The sequence below is a fragment of the Melanostigma gelatinosum genome, assembly GCF_949748355.1.
Source record: "Melanostigma gelatinosum genome assembly, chromosome: 16".
Lineage (NCBI taxonomy): Eukaryota > Metazoa > Chordata > Actinopteri > Perciformes > Zoarcidae > Melanostigma > Melanostigma gelatinosum.
In genome coordinates this window covers 18,124,257-18,149,632 of record NC_136649.1, presented here as the reverse complement: position 1 = coordinate 18,149,632, position 25,376 = coordinate 18,124,257, and the positions used below count along the sequence as shown (strand labels likewise).

The window sequence follows — 25,376 nt, the reverse complement described above, 5'->3', positions numbered from 1 at the left end:
AATGGAGCTTTGTAAACCCATATCTGTGACTTACCTAAATCACGTCAAGACTGAATGAGGCTAAAGTCCAGATGAGATTGAATTGTAGGGGTTCAACTGAAATGTGTTGCTGCTGATCTAGGAGTATATTTAACCGCACTTTAATTTGAGGTGAAGCCCGGTGTTGGATTAAAGTACAGCACATACACTTTGGAAACATATTGCCGCTGTCTTCTCCCACAGAAGAAGGTGATGACAATCTTTGTTTTGGTAAGAAATGCAAATACCAACCACAAACTTTAACATTGAAAATACTAACTTTATTCATCATCAGTGGTGCAATCAAAGATAATAGCCACACATGAAAGCCACTAAGTTTATGGGATACAACTGAAGTGCACCAATGACAAAACTCCTCTTTATGGTCAGAATTACAACATCCTAATAAATAGTTAAATGAAAAGACAATCAAGTCAAATTTACGACACGATTACATTTATATTGCACATTCTTAGCGACCGTGGCTAAGTGGAGAGCAGGGCCGTCCTTCAATCAGAGGATCGGCGGTTCGATCCCCGGCTCCACTAGATAGACAGATATCCCCTCAGGACAGGTACAGTACAATCTAAATCCCACTCATCTGTGGGAACAATAGCAGCTCCAAACTAAGGATTTTACTAAAGATTCAATACACTTTTGGGAATCTGCCACCAGAGAAAGACCCGTTATCTGGCTCTTAGTTGCTGTCAGGTAAGTTGAGACAGGAAAGAGTCAATGACCTAAGGGAGAAGAATGAGAAAATGCAAAACAAACAACGGCAGTGGTAATGATTGTATTCATACACGCAGCACTGACCTTTGCCATGTCTCCAGCAGGTCCGGGAACAGATTTTAGCAAAGGTTCCTGATGCCATAACTCCGCTAATTGCTGATTAAAAGCCTGGAAATTTCTGTAACAAAGTTGAATCAATACTTTACCACAATGGCTGTGTATTCTGATCTACACATTGGGCCAAATATTTAACAAGTGGCAAATTCTGCCAAGTATTAAGCCCTGCTGTATGCATTCATATTTGGACGGTGACGAGACAACTTCAACTAAATGTATGCAGTATGTATCTGTCTGATGTATCATACAACAATACTTACTTGTCCATCGGAAGTTTAGTTGATCCACAATAGCCACTTGTTTTTAGGTCCCCCCACCAGTGTTTCAAAACTGAATGTATCCACTTTAAACCAACAATAAGATACCTGTGAGAATAAAAGGCAATACTCGTTTATTGGTATTTTTGTAATTATCCTTCCACATACTGTCTGTTCCTCTATGTGCACAATGCATTTCATTCTATAGTAATTCAACTGCATATCAAAAACAAAACACCACATTGCAGGAGGAATACTCACTCTTCGTATGGATTGGTGAGGACCTTCTTAACTAAAGGAAAGAGGTCAACACAACAGCCAATGGTGACCCTGGGAGAGTCCTCATCAATGCTGCAGAGAAAGGTTAATTATATTAACACTTTCTCCGCTTGTCGACAGTGCCGCTCAGACGTTTGCAAATTTCAAATCACTCACCTTTTGCTAATCAGCGGGAGAAAATCAACAAACACACCGATGTCTTGTATTCTGCACAAAAACAGTGAAGTGCTTTTGAAATTCTAGTGAAAATACTGTGTCACATTTCTGAAACAGACCACACCTAACGTACCTCAGAAAGTAGGTCAACAGCTCTCCGACGTTTCTCTGCCACAATGTTTGAGATACTTTCAGTCTCAGATTTCTTCCAAAGAGCACATCATTCATTGTGCTATGATCCATTGTCAGCTGAAACTCATTGTTTAGTTCAGATTATCACAGTTATTCATAAAAAAACACAACACAAGAAACAGAAATATAGTCCGAGCTGTGATAGTGTTTCTGACCTCAGTGAGTGAACAGTAGTCGGCTTGTTCAGAACCACTTTTCTCAGTCTCTGGGTTGTTATTGACTTGTAGTGGGAACTCCCAAGGGTCCATGTCAAATATCTCTTGTTGCACGTCCTGCATGCACTTCATCTCATTCTCCTTGTTTGCAGCATCATACATTTTCCCAATCCCGAGCTGCTTCCTTCGAGTCACCGTCAGATGATGGGTCTTCCTCTTACAGGACACCACCCGCTTCACTCTACCTGGGTTGTTGCCAGAGCGACTTACTGGATACCTGGGCAAGGTGAAATATTCAAACGTTCATTTGAAAACCAAACCACATCACGCACTTGCTGTAATGTAGCCACAAAACATGCAATGACCTACCTCTTTGTGTTGAAATCCTCATTTTTATTGGAATCCATCTGCATATGATGGTGACAAATAACACAATTATAAGCAGCAAAAGAGGTCCAGCATACATAAATGCATCTGTGTGTTATAATGTGTCTTCCAGCTCACGTATTTTGTGTCTCTCCCACGAGGATATGTCACTCCGTACTGGGCTGCATCCTGTTGTAAGTCATGTTCAAAATGTTGGTCCTCTCCATCCTCACTGTTGGAGTCCATTATAGCTACAGAAAAAGAAGCCTTGATCAGTTTTAATATAAATATCTACAAGCACACACAGACTTTGTGGTCAAGCCAACCCAACAAGATAATCACAATATGGTTTATGTCTCTAAACCATTATTCACAGCAATTACATTGCATTTTGTTTTGTCTTTAGTTGTTTTAAAAAAAGAATAAAGTTTTCATCCTCCAGTTTTACAGACTAAAACGTATCAAAACACAATTTCCCACAAGCCACTTGGGCATGGTGGTGTTCTGTGGAATGACGTAGCAGGAACTGTTCCCGGGCCAACAGCTGACTTGTGTTGTGAGTGTTATAAGTTAGTCATTTTAACATTGAGCGTTAGCTTACTTATTCGCGTCAGGCTGTGTTTGCCACGTATTCACTATATTTAAACTGTACGTGTAGGTGAAAGACAAAATAAAAAGGCTTTTTATTGCGCGTAACGTACGTAGCGCTCACTTACCGACACTTAACAATGGTAAGTATTCGCCTGCTAACAGCTAACATTAAGTTATGTAACGTTCAATAGAAAAACCAGTGGTCTATGAACCTTCACAGCTAAATTTAACCGCGTTACAACACTTTATCCTGAACGGTGTAAAGTGAACGTTACTCACCTTGTTTTCCAATCCTATGCAGAGACAATAGAGTTAACGTTACACCTTCCCTTTGATTCTACTGCCAACTAGTTAACACCCGATTTCAACTACTAATACCGCCCTGTATCAGAGAATAAAGCACCCCATTCATCATGCAGTGTGCACCCTCTAGCGACTATTGAGATATGAATGGTGCACATTTCAAAAAAAGATGTGTGGTTTCAGGTCATCCCAATTAGCTGATCTCATATAACCGAAAGACATTCAACTGAAGATGCAGTTAGCATAGCTATTAAATTAGATCAGCTGATAGAGTGTTTTGGCTCAAACGAGCATGCCTTTTCTTTCATTGGCCATGCCTCTGGCAGTGCCTTCACTCCGATCAGTGAGGCAGAGGAGCAGTTTTGCCTTTGCACTTCATTGATCTAAGTCAAGCTGTGGCTTGTGAGATAATCTCGGCTGCACTTGAGCTCACTTCCCTGAATGCACAATGAAAAACATCAGCTGCTTTCGTGGACTCATCATCTCTTTCTAAGCTGTCTGCGCTGACTCTGCTGTTTCAGTTCTGCATTCTCATCATTCGGGTTGACTGATCATCATCATCAGAGACCGAAACAGGAACTGTGTGTGTTGTGTGAACTGGAGCTGAGGTCAGGTATCATGTTGACTGTGCAAAACACTGTCATTCACTTGGCATGAAAGCTTTTAACATCATGTGATTACAGTCACAAGAGTGTTTTATTTTCTGGGTGTGTGTGTGAGTGTGTTGCTACTTTCAACAGGTTGTTGTTCCCGCAGGTTGTTCGTTAAAATGCTGTCCGTTCACACTGCCTGGGCCTTGCTGAGCCTTGCACCCCTGTTGGTGCTTGGTGTTCCTCCCATTTGGACCCAGCCTGAGCAAGCGCACCTCTCTTATCCAGGTAAGTGTTTGAACTGTTGTCCTCAGCCTTATGTGTTTTCATTTAGGGAATCCGTTTTCCGCTTAGTAGTACAAACCAGTCTCCAAGTCAAATGAATTGCAGATTTACAGATGTTTTGTACAAATCACTCGATAATACAATGACTGAAAGCACTGGTAGATTTGGAGAGCTGGATGTTTTGTTCCTGTTCTGCAGCAAGTTCACTGAAGTTCAGATTCACTTTCAGTGATCTTGAAAGTCTATATGTTTCATGCAATACAGTAAATTGAATGGCTGAAGGCTGTGAAAAGATGTTATGGGTTTATTTTATGCAACAGCAACATATCCTGCTGAAGTGCCCTGTTGCTCTACCTGTGCACTCAATGTAAGTCATTTAGGTTAAAGGCACCAGATAATGGCCTGGGCTGCTGTACATATATAGTAGCTGATGTTACCCTTGGTTCACACATGTTCTTTCGTTCATTCCTCATGAAGGTGAAACGCGGTAGTCATTAAATGCGTTGATGTCTTGATGAAATGAATACCTGGCCAGTCGTCAGCTTACCTCGGCTCTCTGATGGTTATTATATTTTGCCAGCGGCAAGATCAAAAGCGCAACTCTTGTGCAAAGTCAGGTTTTTCATAAGCACCGCTTGGCTTTCATGGACGCATCAGTAAGTGAATCCAGTTGTCCTGTCAGAGTCACGATTCCAATAATATTGGGCTTTTCTTCACAGGAGCGCCAGGTTCTATGGTGGTGACCTGGACCACCTTCAATGCGACAGAGAGCCAGGTGGAGTACGGTCTTCTGGGGGGTCGGCTCTTTGAGATGAGCAGCAAAGGGCACGCGACGCTGTTTGTGGACTCAGGCGATGAGAAGAGAAAGATGTACATCCACAGGGTCACTCTCACCGACCTCAAACCTGCTGCTACTTATGGTGGGTGCAGCTTTAATATTACTGAATTTCTCTCACAACATCACTCATGTTAGAAAGTTTGTCCTCAACCTGTGTAATTTCAGTCTACCACTGTGGGAGTGATGAGGGTTGGAGCGATGTGTTCTCCTTCACCGCTCTGAACGACAGCACCAGCTTCAGTCCCAGATTCGCTCTGTACGGTGACCTGGGCAATGACAACCCTCAGTCTCTGGCTCGACTGCAAAAGGAGACGCAGCTCGGCATGTACGACGCCATCCTGCACATCGGTAAGCTCGACACTGATACAAAAAAATACTGCAACAATTTGCACTGTTAAAGCAGCAAAGAGGCGTTGTTTCATCAGCTGTTGTCTCAGGCATCAGTAATCCACAGATACCTGGCACAGCTTACGACAGATTACACCAACACAAATCAAATATATGTGTTATTATTGTGTTAACATTGATTGGATGCCGGTCACTTGTGGGGAGCAGAATCTAAACAGATAATTGGTCTGGGTTGTGACAAAATTCGTTCGCCTAAAAATCTGACTGAATCTCTGGCTTTCTAGCTTGATGGATAATAAAAGATGATGAAATAACGTTCACGTTTTTGGTGGCTTTTCAAATGAAACACACGGTTCAACACTGTTTTACAGCCACTTTACAAGTTTACAGAGAATATAATTCTGTAAATCCCTCATAAAGCATGATCAGACTTCTGTTTGAGGCTGACCATAGTCCACTAGTTATAATATTCAAGGTCTAGCTTGACATTTTGGGAAACGTTAGATGAGAAGATTGATACCATTGTCATGACTGCACACTAAATATAAAGTCAGAGCCGACAGCTGATTAGCTGAACTTAGCATGAAGGAAAAAAACTGCCTACTACCATCTCTAAAGTTCACTAACTGATTAGTTCCAGCATATAACTCGGTAAAAGCAAAAATTGTCATTTATTAATTTCAGATTTTTCACGGATTAGACAAACACGATATAATGTGTTAAATAATGAGCTTTGAATGTGCTGGTTCGCATATTTATTTACCTCTAGACAGAACCAGGCTAGCTGTTTCCATTCTTAATGCTAAGCTAATTGAACTAGCTTCATATTTAGCGTACATACATGAGAGTGGAATCGATTTCATGTAACTCTCTGCAAGAAAGCTATTAAGTGTGTTTCCTTAAATGTTGAACTGTTCCTTTAAATGCATATTTCCCATGATAAAGGTGTAAACACAACTTTTTGGAGGAAACTCATTTTGGCACAGTGCACAGATATGCCTTTTGTTGTTACTGTGGGAGAGCAGTCATCTTACAAAACTCTTTCGTTCATTGATTTTTATTATGTTTTACAGGTGACTTTGCCTACGACATGCATGAGGTATTTCACTCTTCTGTCTTTTCAATATCATAAACTTTGATCACATTGTGCCCATGTAAAGGTAACTGACAGCACATTTCTTTCAACATTAGCGTATATCCTTAAAGGCACTCTTCTATTCCTCTAATTCCACAATGACAGATGAGATAAGCCACTTTACCTCTCTCCACTGCCCCCCATCTCAAGACTCACCACTGTTTATTATGAGTGGATATGAAGGCCCTCAGCTGTGGTTGAGACACACAGCTTGTGATTAGCATTACTCTGAAATGCCTTAAGCCTGCGGTGAAAGACGAGAGTCAGGGTCATGTCGCCCAAGTATTTGTTAAATAAAATAAGTGTCACTCAAAACCCAGAATCTTCAGTCTCAATAAATTTGCTCATCTGAAGACCTCCCAACTGTCATCTGTGATATTTAGCACAAATTTATCTTGGAAACCGATATCATTTTTCTAAAATTAGTTCTTGCATTATTCATGCATATTTTTTTCAAATAGGGAAAAATGTTAAATACAATCAGCACTACTACTGCACACATTAATAACCATAATTCTTCCAAGCTGTGTTTTGTAGCTGGAATGTGCAAGTAAATCCTGTGGCTTCACTGATATTATAAATAGATATTATAAACAGCGAGAGAGAGAATTGTGTTTGAAAGGTCATTAATGTTTGTGGCAGGTGGAAGCCATCATTACAGCCGTTAACCACAGTGTGTTTGCATTGGCAGTGTTGGCTTATCTAAGACAAAAATGTCTATGATTTCAGTAAGATCTGTTTGATAAACTATACTATAGAACTAGATTAGAGTAGAACGGACATTTCCATTCAGATCAAAGTTGCGGGATGGTCACAGTGGCGGCCTTTTTTTATGTACCGTTGCCTTTGTGACCGTTGTCGTGGGCTAACTTGCATATTAACTATATTGACTTTTGGCAAGTCGCCGACTCACTGCAATGAGGTTTTGCAGTGAAGTAGTAACGTAACGGAGGGTAGAGAGAAAATGTAACAAGTCAATGCTTCATCCAGAGAAGGACAAGCTAACTAGCTAACTAGCTAGCCATACTTCTCCGGAACTGCGACAACCCTTTATGGCCCCACCGACGTGTGTTGTCACCATAACCTTCTATTTCTACATTCCTGTAGCTATGGAAAATAGAGCAATCAAAGTAATCAGTGAATGGAGAAAAGGTGAAATCTTTGGCGTCATGTTTAACAGCTGAATGTCACTGTTTCAGGACAATGCCAGGATCGGAGATGAGTTCATGAGGCAGATTCAGTCCATCGCAGCCTACGTGCCCTACATGACCTGTCCAGGCAACCACGAATCGACATAGTAGGTGGAAGCTAATTTCCAAATTTCTATATATGATATGAACTCTCGTTCAGTGAAGAATTGTTTCCTCAACTGTGTTGGATTTACTGGCATCTAGTGGTGTGGTTGCAGATTGCTACCTATTGTTAGATCCGGGGGTTTTCCTGGCCTGATACGGGGCTACTTATTGACTCAGCTATCTGTTAAAAGATTGGCAAGCTGGTGTTCTTTCGAGGAACTCGCCTGGCTCTGCTAACTACCGTTACTCCTGACGTCTTCCCTGCTTCCTCCGGTAAACACGCACTCGGCCGAGGGGCCACCCTAGCCCCGGGCGCACCTACCTGTCGCGTCAGTTATGGTAGCTTCCTCTTTTGGATCCGTGCTCTTGGTAAATTGCCAGGTTTGGTTTTAACGGCTTGGATGACATATAAAGCCGTAAGGGATTGTTAAGTGGATAGGTCATTCGGATAACCATTCAGAACTAAGTTGTTAGACATACATAGATTTAACTTTTTACTATCACGAGGAACATTTACTACGTAAGCAAAATGAATGCACTTGAGAAATTTACTTTAAATGCAGGTTAGATATTTATTGCAAAATATATTTAGCAAGGGCAAAGCTTCAGCTCACATAAAATAATAATACTACTCATGATTTCTTACTTTCAATTCTTTGATTATACTCATGTTTAGATGCCGAGTCCGCTCGGTTGGAGCTGGCTTTGGGTGCGGTGAAAAGTTCTTTTTTGGAGTTGTCAGGAGCGCTCGCTCCTGCCTGCTCGACAAACGACGCCCGTTCAGCGATCTTCGAGGCTCAGTACAAAGTGTCAAGGGCGGCTGCGGTTCTTTCGTTGTCCAGATGTTAAAGTTGAGCAGGGAGGATAGGTGGTTCTTCGTCTTCCAATCTTTGCTTACGAAGGGCCATCTTCTTCTTTCTTTGTTCTTCCTTCTCACTTGGATCTTCCCTCTCGGTTGGATTCTTCCTTCTCGGTTGGATTCTTCCTTCTCGGTTGGATTCTTCCTTCTCGGTTGGATTCTTCCTTCTCGGTTGGATTCTTCCTTCTCGGTTGGATTCTTCCTTCTCGGTTGGATCTTCCCTCTCGGTTGGATTCTTCCTTCTCGGTTGGATTCTTCCTTCTCACTCCAGGACCCAGTATGTCTGCATGAAAAGATGTACAAAGATATATTATATATTCGCTAATGCGAATCGCGGTTAGCATTTCCCCATTGGCCGTAATGTTAAAATTAGCTTAGAAGCTAGCGACATGTTATGATGTTCATCGAAGAAGACAACTTTAGTACTGTTAAAAGCATCTTGCTGTTCAACGGGGACACCTGCGGCTTATAGACCAGTGCGGCTTATCTATGTGCAACTTCTTTTTCCTTTTAAAAATCGGCTGGTGCGGCCTATATACCGGTGCGCTCTATTGTCCGGAAAGTACGGTAATACATGCTTGCTTTAAAATAATTATTCGATTTCATCTTTTAACTTTTACGCTTTGTGTCCCTTTAACCTAATTTACAGGCCCACCATATATTCCTCATTTAAGGCTGGTCTTGGGATCGCAACTCTTTTTGACACTATTGAATGCCCCTCCTCTCACCTCTCACCTTTCCAAGACTGCAGTAACGTGAGCCGCCAACTGCAAAGCTGTGGTAACGCCGTTCACCTCGCTCAGACGCCATCCTTACGATAATGACACAACTTTAGGAGGTCACGGCTCGTGGTACCACAGCTTTTGCACTAAGTGGCTCACTTTACTGCAGGTTCACAAAGGTGTTGGAGGACTACGGTGGCCTTCAGGTAACATAAAACCGCAAAAGGCCCTCTCTAAAGCCCGAGTTTAGTCTGTTTGTTCTGGGCTACTACAGAAACATGGCGGACTCTGAAGACGACATGCTCCCTATGTAAAAATACAGGGCTCATTCTAAGCTAATGAAAAGACAGCAATTCTCAGATTCAGCTGATTATACTCTAATGAAAACACAATAATAAACATTATTTCTGCTAATAGGCGTCCCGAAATTGTACACACTGGACCTTTTAACAGTGACATTCGTAGTCAGTGAGACAACTCGGAAGGTGTGTGACTCTCTCCTGTCAGGCTTCTGCTTTCGATTAGCTAATGTTTTCCTTTTTTGTTTACATTTTATGCCACATTCTGCTTCGGGGCAAAAGTATGATTCAATGGTTTTGGGCAAAATAGCAGTACATCCATATTGGTGAGAGAAGGTTGCCAGACACCTCATGACAAATTGCATTCAGAACTGGCTACTGTAAATACTGTGTGCGTGCTTTTTTTTTGTGTGTGTGTGTGTGGTGGTGGGGGGGTTGAACCCCTGAAAAACAACCTTTCTGGTGTGCCGCAGATTTTCCATAAAGAACACACTTTGGTCTGCTGAAAACTCCTCACTTTACAGTTTGAACAGATGGGAGCTATTTTGGTCTTTAAAGGCTGGAGCGGCGTCAGGAACCACCAACATGTCAACGAGACAAAGCTCTCCAAAACAAACCTTTATCTGACGGGAAACCATCAGCTCACAATCTGTTTTTCAGGTCCCAGAGACCAACTCTGCCTGCGTTCTTGACTCATCATCGCTGAACGCGTTGCTCACATTTATTGTCATTTTCTGGACTGAGAGACAGGACAGCGAGGAGAGAACAATGCAGAAACGTGTGAAACAATTAGCTGATTTATTGATTGGACAATTTAAATAATTTTTGATGATTTTAGATTTAAAAAAATCCTAAACATCTGCTGGTTTCAGATTCTCAAATGTGAGGATTTGATGCTTTTTTCAATACAATGATACAATACATTACAATAAATCGTGCACCAGGGTGGAAATTTGTCTTAAATAAAATTGAATATCTTTCAATTGTGAAAGTCTGTCAGCCAGACAAAATTGTGTTTTGGTGGGCATTTGTCCATTTATAGATAATTGGTTGAGGTTGATCTGATCTGCAGATTTATTGGTAATAAAAACAATCATTTGTTGTAGCCGTAAAAAATTGTAACAGCCTTGTTGTACATTGATATTCTGACATATTTTTTATTGCGTCTTTGTCCCGTTAGCATTTGTATTATGCCCCACAAAAATAATCGTTCAGGTTCGTTTACATTTTCAACCTAACAGGGAACAAAAATATACCGCTGTCTGTGAATTGTAGTCTATCATTTATCCGTGAGACATTGTCAAGTTCAGTTCAATGTTTTGTTGAAGATGATACAAGATGATTAAAGATCTGTAAAATGTAGAGCGAGAGCAAAACTTCCAGAAGCCACAGATACTTCCCAGCACATCTGCTGGAGCCAGCCGTGTGCGTTTATGCATTTTGAAACGTTTAGAGCTGCCTGATCTTGCACCATAATATTTACTTGCCGCTGCTGTACTGAGACAGTCCTCGCCTGGCCTTGCCATGTGAAATGTGACCACTGCCTGGTCTTTATTAAGGAGCTGCTAACAGTAGTCTCTTTTTCTTGGCTCCGCAACCTGATATCAAGAAAGAGCTCGCTGCATTACACAACCAGAAATCCAGCTCCCCTCTCTCCCTCTCCTATACGTAAAAAGTGTGTTTTGCTCTGTGGTGTTAAGAATCCAGATATTCCCAGCAGCTGGCCTCTGCTTTTTTCTTCCTTCGCTTTCTGATGTGCTCCCTCTCACTATACGTTGACCACAAAAGTTTTCATTCAGCATTCCAGCAGGATGAGAGCAGTGGATCCACAGAGGATGCTGAGGCCCCAATCAAGACTGTCTTTGTTCACCGAGCACAATGCGCTTCATCGGCCCCTCGGAGGGTCAGAGAAATGGCCGTTGCTGTCCTGTGATGGGAGTTAGTCATTTCCTTTCCTCAAGACTTCAACTGGGTCCTTTCATTTCTGTAACGGCCTGGATTAGGCTCATCAGATGATGAGTCTGGTTGTTCTCATTGACCTTGACAGCCACCAGATGTTTATCTCAATCTTGGTTTAACGGAAAAGCAAATCCACATGGAAATAAGCATGCTTTTTGTTACAGATGAAGATACGTTGGACTCCCATAGTGCAGAATAATGAAACAAATATAAAATCCATGTTTGTACCAGATTTTCCACGTTTAGGCTGCAAAACGAGAGACTTTAAAGCCTGCAGTTGACTTTATTTCCACAGGCTAAACCTTTCCCTCAGGGCGTGCCTGGTTATAGCACTAGAGAGTGTGTGTATTGTTTAACTGGATACAAAATTGATTGTTTATCTCTACTGACTGTTTTCACCGTACATTGTTGCCGGTACACGTCCTAGCCACAAGATGGGAGTATGAACCCATCTTACGACTGTTGTTGGTTCAATACCATGACTGAGAACGTCCGATCATTTAGGAATAGATCTCACCCTTTAGCTCTGTTTTAGATAGCATGGCTTTGTGTGGTTGGATCAGAATATACTGTACATTTTAGTCGATGCCTTGTTGTAAATGCAATGATGCTCGTTTCAAATACTTTCCAAGTAATCAACAGTTAAATGTGAAATTGTAGCAACTGGATTTTGGGTCATAATAGTATGATAGACACCTGAGAGATCACAGCTCACAAACTGGCCTCTGCTGGATTACCGCACTTATTCATATTAGTAAAGGTCTCTTATGATCCTCATTTTGTGTCCCTGTTCTCTAGCCTTTGATCTCTCGTTACCCCTAACCCTACATTATGAAGTCCAGAATACTTTTTTCTCCCTTATGTAAGATAAGAAAACAATCATTCTCACCTCGCTTCCTTAATGGCCCGTTGAGACTGGCTCCTGCTTTCATGCTGAAATGAAACACCGTGAAGAGAGACTGGCGTGAGGGAGAGCTTTCCGTGAACGAGTTTTTCTCTTTTTGCACGGTGCTCCCATTGTAATACTTGGAGAGTGCTGGTTTAGTGTGCGTGTGATTGTGCGCTCGTGGATGTTTTTGAGTATTTCTTGATGATTTTGTCGTCTGGTGCCGTGCAAAGAGTCTAGCAATGAGTGGTGGAGATTATGGCAGCAGTGAAAGATAACTGCAAGTACCTTATTGTACCTGCGTCAAGTAGGAACTACCACATGTCAGTGCTGAAACCGCTGTGGTGCCTAAGCTTTGCTTCCTCTAATGGCCGCTGGATCTAAAATGATTCTGTTCCTTAAAGAGGATGCCCTGGTGTATATTTAGAGGCCTTTTTTTCTTGACTGACAAGTGTAGTGCGCTCAGCCATGATGTCTCTCGGGCTCCACCCCACGTCGCCCCAAGTTTGATTATCTGCCCATGATCCTCAGCTTGAAAACCTCCTATCAGGAACCGATAGGGTGAGGTCACAGAATCTACGTGCATGTTTTTCTACAGCCTTTAATTTGGACAGGCAGCCACTGATATGTTGGCGACAGAAAATTGTACGGTTTCTCAGAATAGCTGAAGTTTGAAGCAGATGTCACCACCACAGCTTGATGGTCATCTTTATCTGATGACTTACCACCCAGAGTGCTCCACGAGGTTGAAGTGAATGCAGAAAAGTGACATGAAACAAAAGAACTGCACCGAAACTAGGCAGTTACTTTAAGAATTGCTCGTTAATTATATCTCGTATCAAAGCTGAAAATTGGGTTTGCACCACAAAATAAAGAGAGAGCAGGAGTCTGTGTGTCGGTGCTGAACCTAGATTGTGTGATCAGTCCGTCGAACTTTTTTCTGCCCTTCTTTGTCTGCAGTAACTTCTCCAACTACAGGAATCGCTTCAGCATGCCAGGCCAGACTGAAAGCCTGTGGTACAGGTAAGAGAGAACAGAATATGTTGGCTTTATGGAACAACACAATATTTGACTGAGTCAATTGTTGCTTTAGTTAACGTGCTTTGACGTGCTTAACCAGCAGTTTTTGGTTCGATGGAAGTGAAAGCTAGCTGCAGGGACAGAGCTCGGAAAGAGAAATCATTTATTTTCCGACCTGGACGCCACGTGAAGTAGCACGGGCAGATTTACCAAACCGCCTACTGTAGTTCAGAACACATTAATAAGCTGTAAGAGGCAGCCCAGAGGAATTTGCAGCTTAGGAGCGCTCTCCTATCTCAGGGACATGGGCACCATACAAAGGAGCTATACATCTAAGTAGGTGACTCATAGTCCACTACAGACCACCTTTTCTCAGACAGTAAGATAATACCTTGCTAGACCACGGGCCAGCTGCCCACTGATCAGTCCCTATAGGCGCAGACGGGCCTGCTGGATGAGAGCCGGTTAGCAACAAGGGGAGGCAACCTGAAATCCCACAACTGCTGGAAACTGTTCAGTTCATAACATGTAGCACACATGTACAGAACACATGCTTTTATGCTTTTCCATTAACGCTGCAGGATGAACACGTAAGCGCTCGTATTACAGCAAGGAGGTTATTCCCTCAAGTGCACCTGGCACCGCATTCAGCAGCAGAATGTCAGAGACGAAACATTGCCTGGATTTGAGAGTATTATTCACACTTATCTGGCGTCTAAAGTGGGGCCTTGCTCTTCCGCTGACTTTCGGCATGCTTTTCTCTACTGGGCCATACTGTGTTTGTCATTTTAACGATGTGTGTCCGCAGCTGGAACCTGGGGTCAGCACACATCATCTCCCTCTCCACTGAGGTTTATTTCTATCTCGAATTCGGCCAGGAGCTGATCTTCAAGCAGTACGAGTGGCTGGTGAAGGACCTCGAGGTCAATGACCACACCAGAGTTACATGTGTAGACGATTGGCTAAGTGTTCTCTGTTTCCACACTTGCTCCCCGCCTCTCTTTTTACATTATAGATATAAATCTACTCATTCCACTTTCTGTTCCAACACTAAATTGTCTTCCTATCCCGATGTGGCACGCAATGATGTATGCATGCTTTTTACCACTTCCTTCTCCCAACCTAGGAGGCCAACAGGCCAGAGAACCGAGCAGTGCGTCCATGGATCATCACCATGGGACACAGACCCATGTACTGCTCCGATGACGACCAAGACGACTGTACTCGGTTTGACTCCTATGTGTGTGTGAACCACAGAATCCTATATGTTTCTGTATGACAGGTCGTTTTTTAAATTTATTTGTAGGAAACGGGAAGTAAAGAGAAGCTGTGTAAAGCAGGAGGCTACTGCGTGGTCTCAAGTGTGGACATTCCTGTTGTAATAACTTAGCTGCATTCCTGATGGCAGACATTTTATTACCAAAACTATATTATATCATCACCTTAAACACTTTTGATTGCCTCCAAAGCTCTCATAGTTTATTTTGCAGTGTTCTTTAGTGAGCAGCACATTTTTTGTCGGTAAAGGTTTTAATTTATCATCATAAAGGTATCTGTAGGATTGTAGGAAAACTTGAATTACCCCTGGATGGCCAGTCCACATCGCAGCCCATAATAAGCTAATTCACGGTATGCTGTCATAATCACTGTAATTTGGACCAAATACTTTCCACTTAGACTTACTTCCCTCAGCGCTTGGCTCGGTTTATACCGAAGCTGGCACATGCATGATGGGGCTCTGTCAGGTAGTGTTTCAGGTGGCAGGTAGTGTTTCATATGCTAATGCCAGGTCATGCTGACATCTTTCCTCTGTTATTTCTCAGGTCCGACTGGGACGGAATGACACCCAACCGCCAGCTCCAGGTCTAGAGGATCTATTTTACCGCTATGGTACGGTCTCTATTTGACAACCAGCTGTGTGCTGCTAATGGGTGTTTAAGTTTACAGATTAGCAAGCTCAGACAGACTAATGTCCCAACAGAGAGCAGAGCAATCCAAACATCCTTTATTAAAAGAGCAGGCCTTTGGTCTGGCTGATATCCCTGCAAAATGTTTTTCCTGTATTATATTTCCCAGGCTTCTGTTTGTTGCATTTAATTATTGAGCTTATGGTGGTGCAACTCTGACAGTTTTAGTTGCTCTGATTTTAAGCTTTTTGTTAAGATTGCTGACACATCTCAAAATGAAATGGGCAGAGGATCTGAGAAACATCAGATCACACAGCAACAGTTATGTTTTCTCTGTGGAAGGTTGCTAACGATCAGATGTTTTTCACAGGAGTGGATGTGGAGTTGTGGGCACACGAGCACACATATGAGAGGCTTTGGCCTGTCTACGGTGACAAGGTCAGCACCTGCATTCTTAATTCACCACACGCTTACATCTACAGCCTTTGTGTTGAATGAGTGAAAGAGACGGATGTTTTTCTCTTTAGGTGCACAATGGAAGCAAAGAGCAGCCTTATGTGAACCCAAAAGCTCCAGTACACATCATCGCAGGCTCTGCTGTAAGTACCTTCACATCGCTGCGTCACTGTTTACGTTTCCACAAACAGATCAATGCATAAATTGACAGCAGCATATACAAAAACAATGTTATGTATTGTTCGCAGTCCTTTCTGTGCAACAATTGGTCTGCCACATGAGTTTAGTACCAGCTGTTCCTCTGGTGAAGTGGGTTCTGATGTGGTGAGCGGTGCGTGCTTCGTCATCCAACCACAGAGGGATGAGTCATCGGCATATCAAAATGCGGCCAAACTCGCACCGAGGCTCAGCCGCAGTAGTGAAGTCTGTGAAGTGAAGTAGTCGCACAGGGCTTCGCGGACAGAGCTGGAGAAATGCATGCGGCTCATCGCTAACAGATTCAGTTGACTCGCTGTCGGTTCCTCTGCAGGGCTGCAGAGAGAAGACCGACAAGTTCAATCCCAACCCCAAAGAGTGGAGCGCTCTCCGCAGCACGGACTACGGCTACACCCGCATGCAAGTAGTCAATGCCACCCACATTTACTTGGAGCAGGTCTCCGATGACCAGGTGAGCACACATGGAGGAACATGCACACCAGTAGAGCAAAGGATACATTTAACGGTCAAAGAGTATTGCCTCAAGTCATGACAAAGACCTTTTTCTGTGTTCCAGTATGGGAAGGTGATTGACAGCATATGGGTGGAGAAGGAAAAGCACGGCTTCTCCGCCTGGTTCTGAAGACGGCTTTAAACTTCAGACAAGCACATTTTTTGCTGCGTCACACCAATCATGCACTGATGGAAGTTTTCTTTCCTATTCATTCAGCTTTTCAAATTAAGATTCAGTGAATCCTTTTACGTTTTATCCATTTAGAAGACGGATGATCATCTACTGCGAATGTATATAGTAAAACATGCGTTTGAATCATTTGTTTGAATGGATCTCTCATTTTGCCCTGTCTTCAAAACCATCATCACTATAGTGTAACTTCAGTTTTTTAGTTGAACTTGTCATGGTCAGGTAGATGTACTGTAGGTCCCTTCATTGCTGCCTGAATAATCTGTTGACCGTAGACATAAACGGCATGAGTCTGGCAGACACCAGACCTCATTCCCTTCAGAGCATTTTCTTCATTTCGAAACCTGGAAATGCACTTACACAGATCAAGTCTCCCTTCTATCAGCCGATGAAGATTCTGGCGTGGAGAATGCTATCAGGATATTGGAACCTCACTTTATTGTCCATCTGTGTGGCTGTCCATGACCTGAGTCGAAAAAGACAGAAGTCTACGCCTACACAACAGGACTGTTGTGTAACTCAGGGATGCTTGTGGCTTTGGGCACTTGCAAAGTGAGAGAAGGCGCTTTCCGTAAAGGACTGTTGCTCACGCCATGACTTTCACCACTATGTTGGTATTAATTCCTTAAAACAGCATGCTGCCTGCGATGATTACTGGCGGACAACCAGGGCACATCTGCATGAGTCTGTGTTTTGAGTTATCAAGCTGTCTGTTAGCGCCAGAGAGCAATCATGTCTCTGCATAATTCTACAGTCTATACAAAATCAATGATTTGTTAACGCTACACACGTGAGTTAACACACAGCACGTTATGTGGCAGACGTTTCCATCCAAAGCACATGCAGTACTGTGAGAGGATATATGTTAATCACTCATGAAAACACTGCAGGGAAAATGCCCAAATGAAGGACCAAAAACCAGCTCACGCTTGATCATGATGTGTCACAACAAGTTAGCCATACGAAGCCCAGAGTTCTTGTAGAGAGGACAAAAGTAGCCGGGCGTAAGTGGCATGTCTTCTCTCTGATGTCGATACCACGCAGCGCAGCTGGGGTCTGGCAGACGAAGGAGACACAAGCGCACAGTGATCACACCTCACACTTGCATGGTCTCGGTGTGCCGACCCACTGCTAACTGCCACTCACACCCGGCCTTATGATTGTACAAGTATCTCAGTAGAGAAGGCCCCGCGCCACTGAGTTCCTGACCTTTGACCCGCTCATGCTACACTCTGTATGTCGATGTCTCCCACTGAGTGACCGACGCGAGAAAGAAGCAGCGCTAAGTGCAGACTGCAGAGACCAGCCGGGGTGGGGGGGGGGGGGGGGGGGGAGACTGGGGAGGAGAGTATGTGCTGCCAGACTGTAGCCTCCATTGAATCATTGTAATTATTTACAATTGTTAGCAACCACATTTATAGTCTAATAAAAGACGGTTGTTTTCCATTTCACGTATGCTGCGAAAAACGGACGGATGGAAAGTTCTTGCCTTAAATAACATGCGCGTCACATCACGTTCCTCATCCTTGAGTTTGCGTGATTTTACTAAACTAAACTGGGGAAAAAAAGCATTGATTGCAATCCAGGAAAAAAAGAGCAAGGAGAAAATAACATGTCACTTCAGATTGCATGCCTGTTGCTGACTTATGACGTGCTTATTAACGTCTATGATGGAGGAACAGCAGGTTTGCGGTTGTGTGGCGAAGGGCTTTTTGTTGACAGAAATAGATTCCTGCCTTTAACGAGGCTACAGATTTTCTAGCACTTCCTCGTCTACTCCATGTTAGCCAATGTATTCCTCTCACAGTAGGGATTTGGCAGGTCAGAAGTCAGATCTTCTTTCTTTCTGTCATCACACTTCACACACAAGACACAAAGCAGACTGGAAACTATTTCACTATTTCAAATAATAGCTGCTTCTCAGTGGTTGTGTACATCAGTAGATTTGTTGAAACCAGTGGTGTACGAGGTCAAGGAGATGTGGTGTCCTCTTGTGCACTGACGGCAGTTTAATGTGCTACATTTGACTGGACTTTGCCTCCGTTAGTCCTCATCAGGTTGGTATAACACTGCCAGTTGATGACCACATAACCCTCACAGTAAACTTCATGGCAGCACGCTAATTTCTAATGACACATCAACAGGTATTTATCCTCTCCCAAGCTAATGGCTCAATAAACCCTAAAAGTAATGAACTCTCTAAAGACCACATGTGGGAAGCAGACTTCTCTTTCTGTACACCAAACAGCCGCGAAGCCTCTCTTTAAGACTCCTTCGAATTTCCTTCAGTTACATTCTTATCAACGCTTACAGACATTATTTATCTATTTTCAAGAGTGTAGCTCTCACACTCAACAACAAACACCCTCAGAAGACAGAAGAGGGCTTTTGTGTGGTATTTCTCTCCATGGGTGATCAAGGGGCAGCACTTGATCACAGGGTTGAACCGGGGATGCTGAGGACATGTGTAATAAATTGAAGGCCCTCAGATGCTTGATCTCAGGGGATATTTTATCAATCCAGAAGCTCCGCATTCTTCCAGAGTCAGATCGCCACCAAGACAAACAGCCAAGTACAGTGTGCTCAGGAACATCACATTCTTACCCACGTCAACACCGCAATGACTTACAGGGCTTCAGAATATGGCATCAACAGGAACACAGCATGTGCGCTGTGAACACAATGTATTGCCAAAGTAAATCCCAGGTAAATGTAAACCAGCTGAACAAAACGGGTGAACATAGATTATTGTTTTGCCTTTTTTGTGAGTTTTTCTTCCGTCGCAAAATGGGACTCCAAAACTGTATTTCGTATTGCAACTCTGTTTTGTACAATGGCTTTAATGGAACCTTGAATAAAGTTATAAACAATTGAATTATTGACTTATGTTTTGGTTTTAACCTAATGCCTTTTATTTCTATTATGAGACACCACAGCTGTGATAATGCAGTGAAATCTCGGCCGGGAGCCGTCGGGTTGAGCTAGAAGTAGCTGCAACTTTCAGCTTCACAAAAGTGAAGAACCGGTTGGACCTGAGTCAAAACGGTTAATGAAGACCGTTGGAAGTAGAGAAAGCTAAGTAAGCAAAATAATTTGCTAATGGATAAATGGTTGAAATGGCTAAAAGACATGCATACGTAGTATCTAAAAGTATATCAGTAATGGATCAGTGGTTATCTGATCCATTACAACCGAGCTATTTAGGTTGAAATAGCTAAAAGTAATGTATGAATGACTTAGATAGATGATAGTTAAAAGTAATTAACAATGGTTGAAACATTCTCACTCCAAGTGGTTGAGTGCAAACTTGACCAAAACAACCTAATGATTCACTGTTCAGTTATATGAAAAATATAGATGATATCCATTAATATATAATCACTGTTGGTGTTGAGGATCCGTCTGTATAGTATTATGGTTCATCAGTCATCCAACAAATATAGTGCACAGTGCGTGATTGTTTACAGATGGGAAAGTTCCCCTGCAGTTCTGGCCACAAGCACATAAACAGGCATCTCAAAAATGAAGCTTGCAAGCATCAGTGGCAGTGCTCCTGCAGTCATCCATCCTGATTAGCAATGCTGCAGTCTATCAGGAAGACATTAAGTTAACTACTCTTGTTTAGTCAAGCAAGAAGAACTCGGCATTAGACCCATCAACATCATCATCCTGCAATTTTACAGTGAAAGGGCTTGGCCCCTATTTTTGTGTGTGTCCTCATATCTTCTCATTTCAAGTCATCAATCGCCCCCACAGAAGAACGTCAGAATACACAGGTACTGTTGTTCTGCATACAGACAAGGTTGCTCTTAAAAGCTATGGCAGGCCAACCTGAGACTCCTCTCAGTCTGCAGGAAGTGCTAGCTGTGTGCCAGGGGCAGAGATTCAGCTCATTAACTTTTGAGCCTCAACGCTTGAGGAGCCTTGAGAGCCGAATGACAACAGGGGTGTGCTACCACATCGGCTGCTGTTGGCAGGCAGAACTGGCCCACGTCACTCGGTTCAAGAAGTCCGTGTTTGGGTCTGTTAAATCCGAAAACGGATCTCATTCGGCAGCCCGCTCAGTGTGGGGAAGCTAAAATCGCTAAGCCTGATCCGTCAACAATATGACGTGCAGCTTCTTGCCAGTGACTGACTGTGAAGAAAGCCTTGCTATGCTGAAATGAGCAGGATTATGCATTGCGCAAACTATGTTATGTTGTGGGCTTTGTTATCACCTAGCTGTCGCCACATCAACCTGTTTTGTGATCACACCTAACCTACTGTGGAAGCTGAAGACATTTACCCTGTTCTTTAGTCAGGCCACAAGGATCCAACTCATTTAACTCCTGCACCATGCCCTCAGGGCTCCGTCATGCCCGGTTGGTTCAGACAAATTGCAAAGCTGTCTTCTCTTACAGACTGGCACTGCCGTCCGAGTGCTCTCCCAGAATGCAGCGTGCTGTCGAGAACAATGCCAGGCTCATTATGCCTATCCTGTGTCCTAAATGTTGCGCATGCCAGGCTGTCTGTCTTCTTTAACTTTGGTTAATGTTACGTTCTCACAATTGGATCCAAATATCAGCGAGGCTTGTCATTGTTGGCCCTTTTTGTTAACAATGTAATGTTCTTGATAATCCTTGTCTGATCTGCATTAACGCAGAGCACAGGCTGTTTTGCGGTGAGTAGCCCACCTTTGTCGTTTCGGTACAAAGCCATCACTCTATCGGCACTTGAGATCTGAGCTCCAGCGAAGGAAAGGTCAGTGGGTGGTTTACATGTCCAGTGTTTTACAGGAATGGTAACACAAGACCTCCTTTAAAGCTGTGGTTTTAAAACCATTTAGATAGGAATGAGGTGATTAACGGTCATAATGGATTTTGCACTCAAAACTCTAAACCTTTACCCCCTTAAAACTGTCTCCAAGAGAGCCTGAGGAGTCTTTGAGTGTTCTCAACAATCCAGGCCCGTGTAGACGCTTTACTTCACACTGCTCTCATTTGGAAACAAATAGAGGAGTGGAAACCGCAACCTTTTGAACATTTTAAACACATGCCTGCTGCTACTTTTTGACACGACAGTCCCCCAGTAGCAATCCCAGCATTGCCCAAAGGAAGTAATTTGCTCTGTAGGCTATGATATAAGCGAAAAGGACATGGTATTCACAGTGCTACTGGCGGGGTGGTGAGCACCAATGGCTCTTTCAGCACTCAGTAAAAATGCAGCATGTCAAAGCTATTTCTTTTCCTTATCCACCTGAGGTAAGTTTGGCATTTAAGATTGTCCTCTCACCTTAAGTTCATGTGGGTTTGGAGGGCAGCAGTGAACACAAAAACACTCAGAGGTGCTCCATGTCGCCCCTGGTTTTGGCTAAAACATTGGTCAAGAAAATAAATGTGTGCATGTGGGGAGGAGCGGTGCTTGGGATAAAATAGGCCGATATGACGGGGAGCATTGAAAGCTGTCTCTGTCCTCAAAGCCACATTTCAGGCTGTAAAGGTAATCATCCCGGGGAGACGGTATCCAGTGTTGTTTTTGAAAGAGTTGTGATCATACTAGACTGTCTTACTGACGGTAAAGTGGTTTTCAATGTTTATGGAGAAATTTAAATGAATGGGCAATGTAGATCTCCAGTGTACCTTGAAAAAAAAAAAAAAAAGTTTTCACCAGCCTGTTGGGTGGGAACTAAGTGGCTGGCTTGCTACAAAAACACAGATGTCTCAGATCACTGAATAGAAAATATTCAGAGAATCTGTCCAGCAATAGCAGGTGGTTTTGTCATTAGATGACATTTATTTCCTTGGCCCGATGACATGCTACGTTTAGACTCAGACAGGTATGTCCCCTGTCTAGACTCGTGAGGATACCGTACGCCTGTCTACGTAGATCACCGATAAATCTGACTTGGTTTTAGGGACAAGACTTGGTGACGTGGATGAGGTACAATGTAAGCAAACAACAAGACAATGCAAATGTTGTGTGTTCTCTATTGAAACATACAATCATTTGTGGGATTGTTTTAGCTATAGTATCAGCATGGCACTAGAGGTGGTAATGTCGGTCAAACTACCACTTTGGTTCAGATTGAAGGACATCGACAAATATTGGATGGATTGCAATGAACGTTTGGACAGACGTTCATTGGACTCAGGAGATTGCGCATTCTGACTTTGGTGATCCCTTGACTTGTCCTCTAATGCCACCATCAGGTCAGAATTGTCATCATTCCATTACTTTGGTTTATGGCCACATGACTGCAACACTACTGGCATTCCTATTAGCCTCAGCTGTACTTTGGTTTGTGCTGATTGGCAAATGTTATTGTGCTAACACAAAAACAGATTGCCATTGTTTGAAAATACAAAATCTGTGCAAGTAACAGAAGCACATGCCGCAAAAAACCGTCATGGAACCTTACCGATCGCAATGTTTTTTTCCCCAACCATGGCAAAGGCATGACCCGCCCTCTGTCGCCTTGATACTCACTCCTCATGCCAAACCCTAACCAACCCAACCAAAAAGGTAGAGTCATAAGGCAGGGTGGTGGGTCATGCCTATGCCAGTCGGGGAGGTCCTATGACGTCATTCTACATAATAATTAGCCATGTGCCTCTGTTTGTTGCAGGGAGTGTGTGTATTTTTGGAACAATGGGTGTTTGTTTCAGGATAACGGGACCATGGGGCATTTTTTGGACTGTTGGAGACTGTTGGAGTAACAACTGAGACGTTAAACATGGCAAACATTACACCAGCTACCTGTTAGCATTGCCTATAAGTGCCTAAGTATAGCCTCACAGAGGTGCTTGTGTGGCTGCAGACTCTTAGATTTGAATCAGAAATTATATCAGGATTTGAATTTTCAGTGAATCGACAAAAATAAATGTAAGCCACACATTAACAGCATACAATGTTGTTCTTCGATGATAACATAAACAGGTGGTTGAAGGTTATTTTACCCTTTCATCACAAGCAGCCATGGAAACTTTACAAAAACACGTCTTGGAATGTTTGTTCTACCGAACAATAAGTGTGTTTGACCACCCATTAAATGGACCACGGCATGAATTTTGGCAGAGAGAAGCACATCATCCCGTGGCTGGGAATTGGTTTTGTCTGGCTACTGGCCGCCAGAGGAGCTTGTTTAAACAGACCCAGACTGAAAGACTTAATGACCATGCTGACAGCAGTCATTCGAGATGTCTAGTGAGGCTGGAGCGCTGTGGCTGAGAGGGAGAGGGAGTGAAAGGGAGAGATGTTGTGGTTGCCGTCTCTTTATGTATGCTCCAGAGAAAAGAGGCGCACGAGATTCATTTTTAAACCTGACTTAAATATTTGTTCTCCCACCAAACCTAAACCAACAGAACATAGGATATACAGTCCCGTGGCAGCCTGCTGTGTTTTTCCTGCCACCTCAAACGTGTTCTGCTGTTTGCTCCAATGTCATCTCAATTGAACATAAGCATGAGGACAGAGAACAGCTCGGACTTAAAAGCAGGTTTGTGTTATTGTAAGGTAGTGGTGAGCTTGGATTACATGCTAAACATAATTACACATATTTTTTGGAGTAACTTTTGCTGATTTGATTGATTCCCACAAACCAATGAGCTATTTACACGTGCCTAACACGTGCTGACCAGCAGTGGATGGGCATATGAAGAGAAGACGGTAGCGGGAAAGGCTATTAATCTCAAGAACTAAAAGAGCTGTCTATTTTCTAAAAATAAAAGACAACACTGTTGCAATCAAGAGTTTATATTTTTACTTGATATACCCCTTTAGCGTAATAATCACGCACACTATTCTTCATATGTTTTGACCTGTGATCCTCTGGGTAATTCTTATCTCGAGCCCCGCCATTCCCGAGTCTTAGGTCCTGCAGGAGACCACATATACATGAAATGTCCTCAGCTCTTCGGGACTCGTTATCTGATAGAGACTTGGTCTGCTTCTACTATTTGATCCCTCTAACTTGGACCATGCCAAAGCAAAGAAGATGATCCAGATATCAAAAGCTCCGAGGGTCTCATCGGTTTTACTCTGTACTCTATATATAGGCTCACTGTATAAATTATACCAAACCAAGACTTATTTTTTCTCTCAATATAATCAGATTCGCGAAAAAAGGTCCACAGAGCGGAGGGGAACCTCAAAGTCAGCTTTGAAGGTGCGTAATATGAGATTAGGAGCGTTTCTCAACGGCTCTCAACATGGCCAGCGGCTCGTAACCAATAGCGCTAACAGTGCTAACAGTGCAAACTACAGGGAACGTGCTGACAGAGGTAACGGTTTTAACCTGAGGGGAAACCAGAGGGTTGGTTCTACACTTCCGCAATGACGCTGTCGGTCGGGACGGCGTTATCAGCCGTTACTGCCATATGAGCTCAGTGCAGAGCAGCGGCCGTTAGCTCACCAGTGGGGCACACTGACATGCATGAACATCTCAGATAACCACACAGACAGAGGGAAAGTGACTACATTCTCTTCTCAAGTAGACATTATGCTACTATATCTATACATAGCAAATAGTTGTTTGCTGCTATATTGATCCTCACACTGTCGGATATTGCTTCTTTAAGATTAGTGACATGTTTGATTCATACATAACAGAATATCAGGCTAAGGCATGATGGGAACAAGAACAAATGTGAGAGTGAGAGAGAAGAAAGCATGAGTCTGCAGAATAAAAGAAAATATCTGTTGGTGATTTAAGATTTCCCAGCCTGCATAATCGTGA

The 25,376-nt window shown here is 43.0% G+C and overlaps 2 protein-coding genes across 4 annotated transcripts; one reads left to right on the top strand and one right to left on the bottom strand.

The window, feature by feature from the left end:
- Positions 1 to 329: 329 nt before the first annotated feature.
- On the bottom strand, positions 330 to 3,268 carry LOC306790697 (KATNB1-like protein 1). Of its 2 annotated transcripts, XM_079287143.1 has the most exons (10): positions 3,143 to 3,268; positions 2,411 to 2,523; positions 2,276 to 2,313; positions 1,907 to 2,183; positions 1,693 to 1,808; positions 1,560 to 1,610; positions 1,386 to 1,475; positions 1,128 to 1,232; positions 835 to 928; positions 330 to 758 (listed from the first exon to the last, which is right to left on the bottom strand). In XM_079287143.1, the coding sequence occupies exons 2-10, from the start codon at positions 2,516 to 2,518 to the stop codon at positions 726 to 728; spliced, it is 912 nt and encodes a 303-aa protein (XP_079143269.1). In that variant the 5' UTR covers positions 2,519 to 2,523; positions 3,143 to 3,268; the 3' UTR covers positions 330 to 725. The 2 variants fall into 2 exon arrangements, with proteins under 2 accessions (XP_079143269.1, XP_079143268.1); XM_079287142.1 differs by having other exon boundaries at positions 330 to 928.
- acp7 (acid phosphatase 7, tartrate resistant (putative)) lies at positions 2,852 to 17,965 on the top strand. 2 transcript variants are annotated; one of them, XM_079287140.1, is made up of 15 exons: positions 2,852 to 3,003; positions 3,688 to 3,779; positions 3,923 to 4,044; positions 4,761 to 4,961; positions 5,045 to 5,227; positions 6,301 to 6,326; positions 7,562 to 7,659; positions 13,343 to 13,405; positions 14,211 to 14,325; positions 14,529 to 14,642; positions 15,226 to 15,292; positions 15,680 to 15,747; positions 15,837 to 15,908; positions 16,295 to 16,432; positions 16,538 to 17,965. In XM_079287140.1, exons 3-15 carry the CDS (start codon positions 3,936 to 3,938, stop codon positions 16,601 to 16,603), a joined length of 1,320 nt encoding a protein of 439 aa, XP_079143266.1. In that variant the 5' UTR covers positions 2,852 to 3,003; positions 3,688 to 3,779; positions 3,923 to 3,935; the 3' UTR covers positions 16,604 to 17,965. The 2 variants fall into 2 exon arrangements, with proteins under 2 accessions (XP_079143266.1, XP_079143267.1); XM_079287141.1 differs by lacking the exon at positions 3,688 to 3,779.
- Positions 17,966 to 25,376: the final 7,411 nt, after the last annotated feature.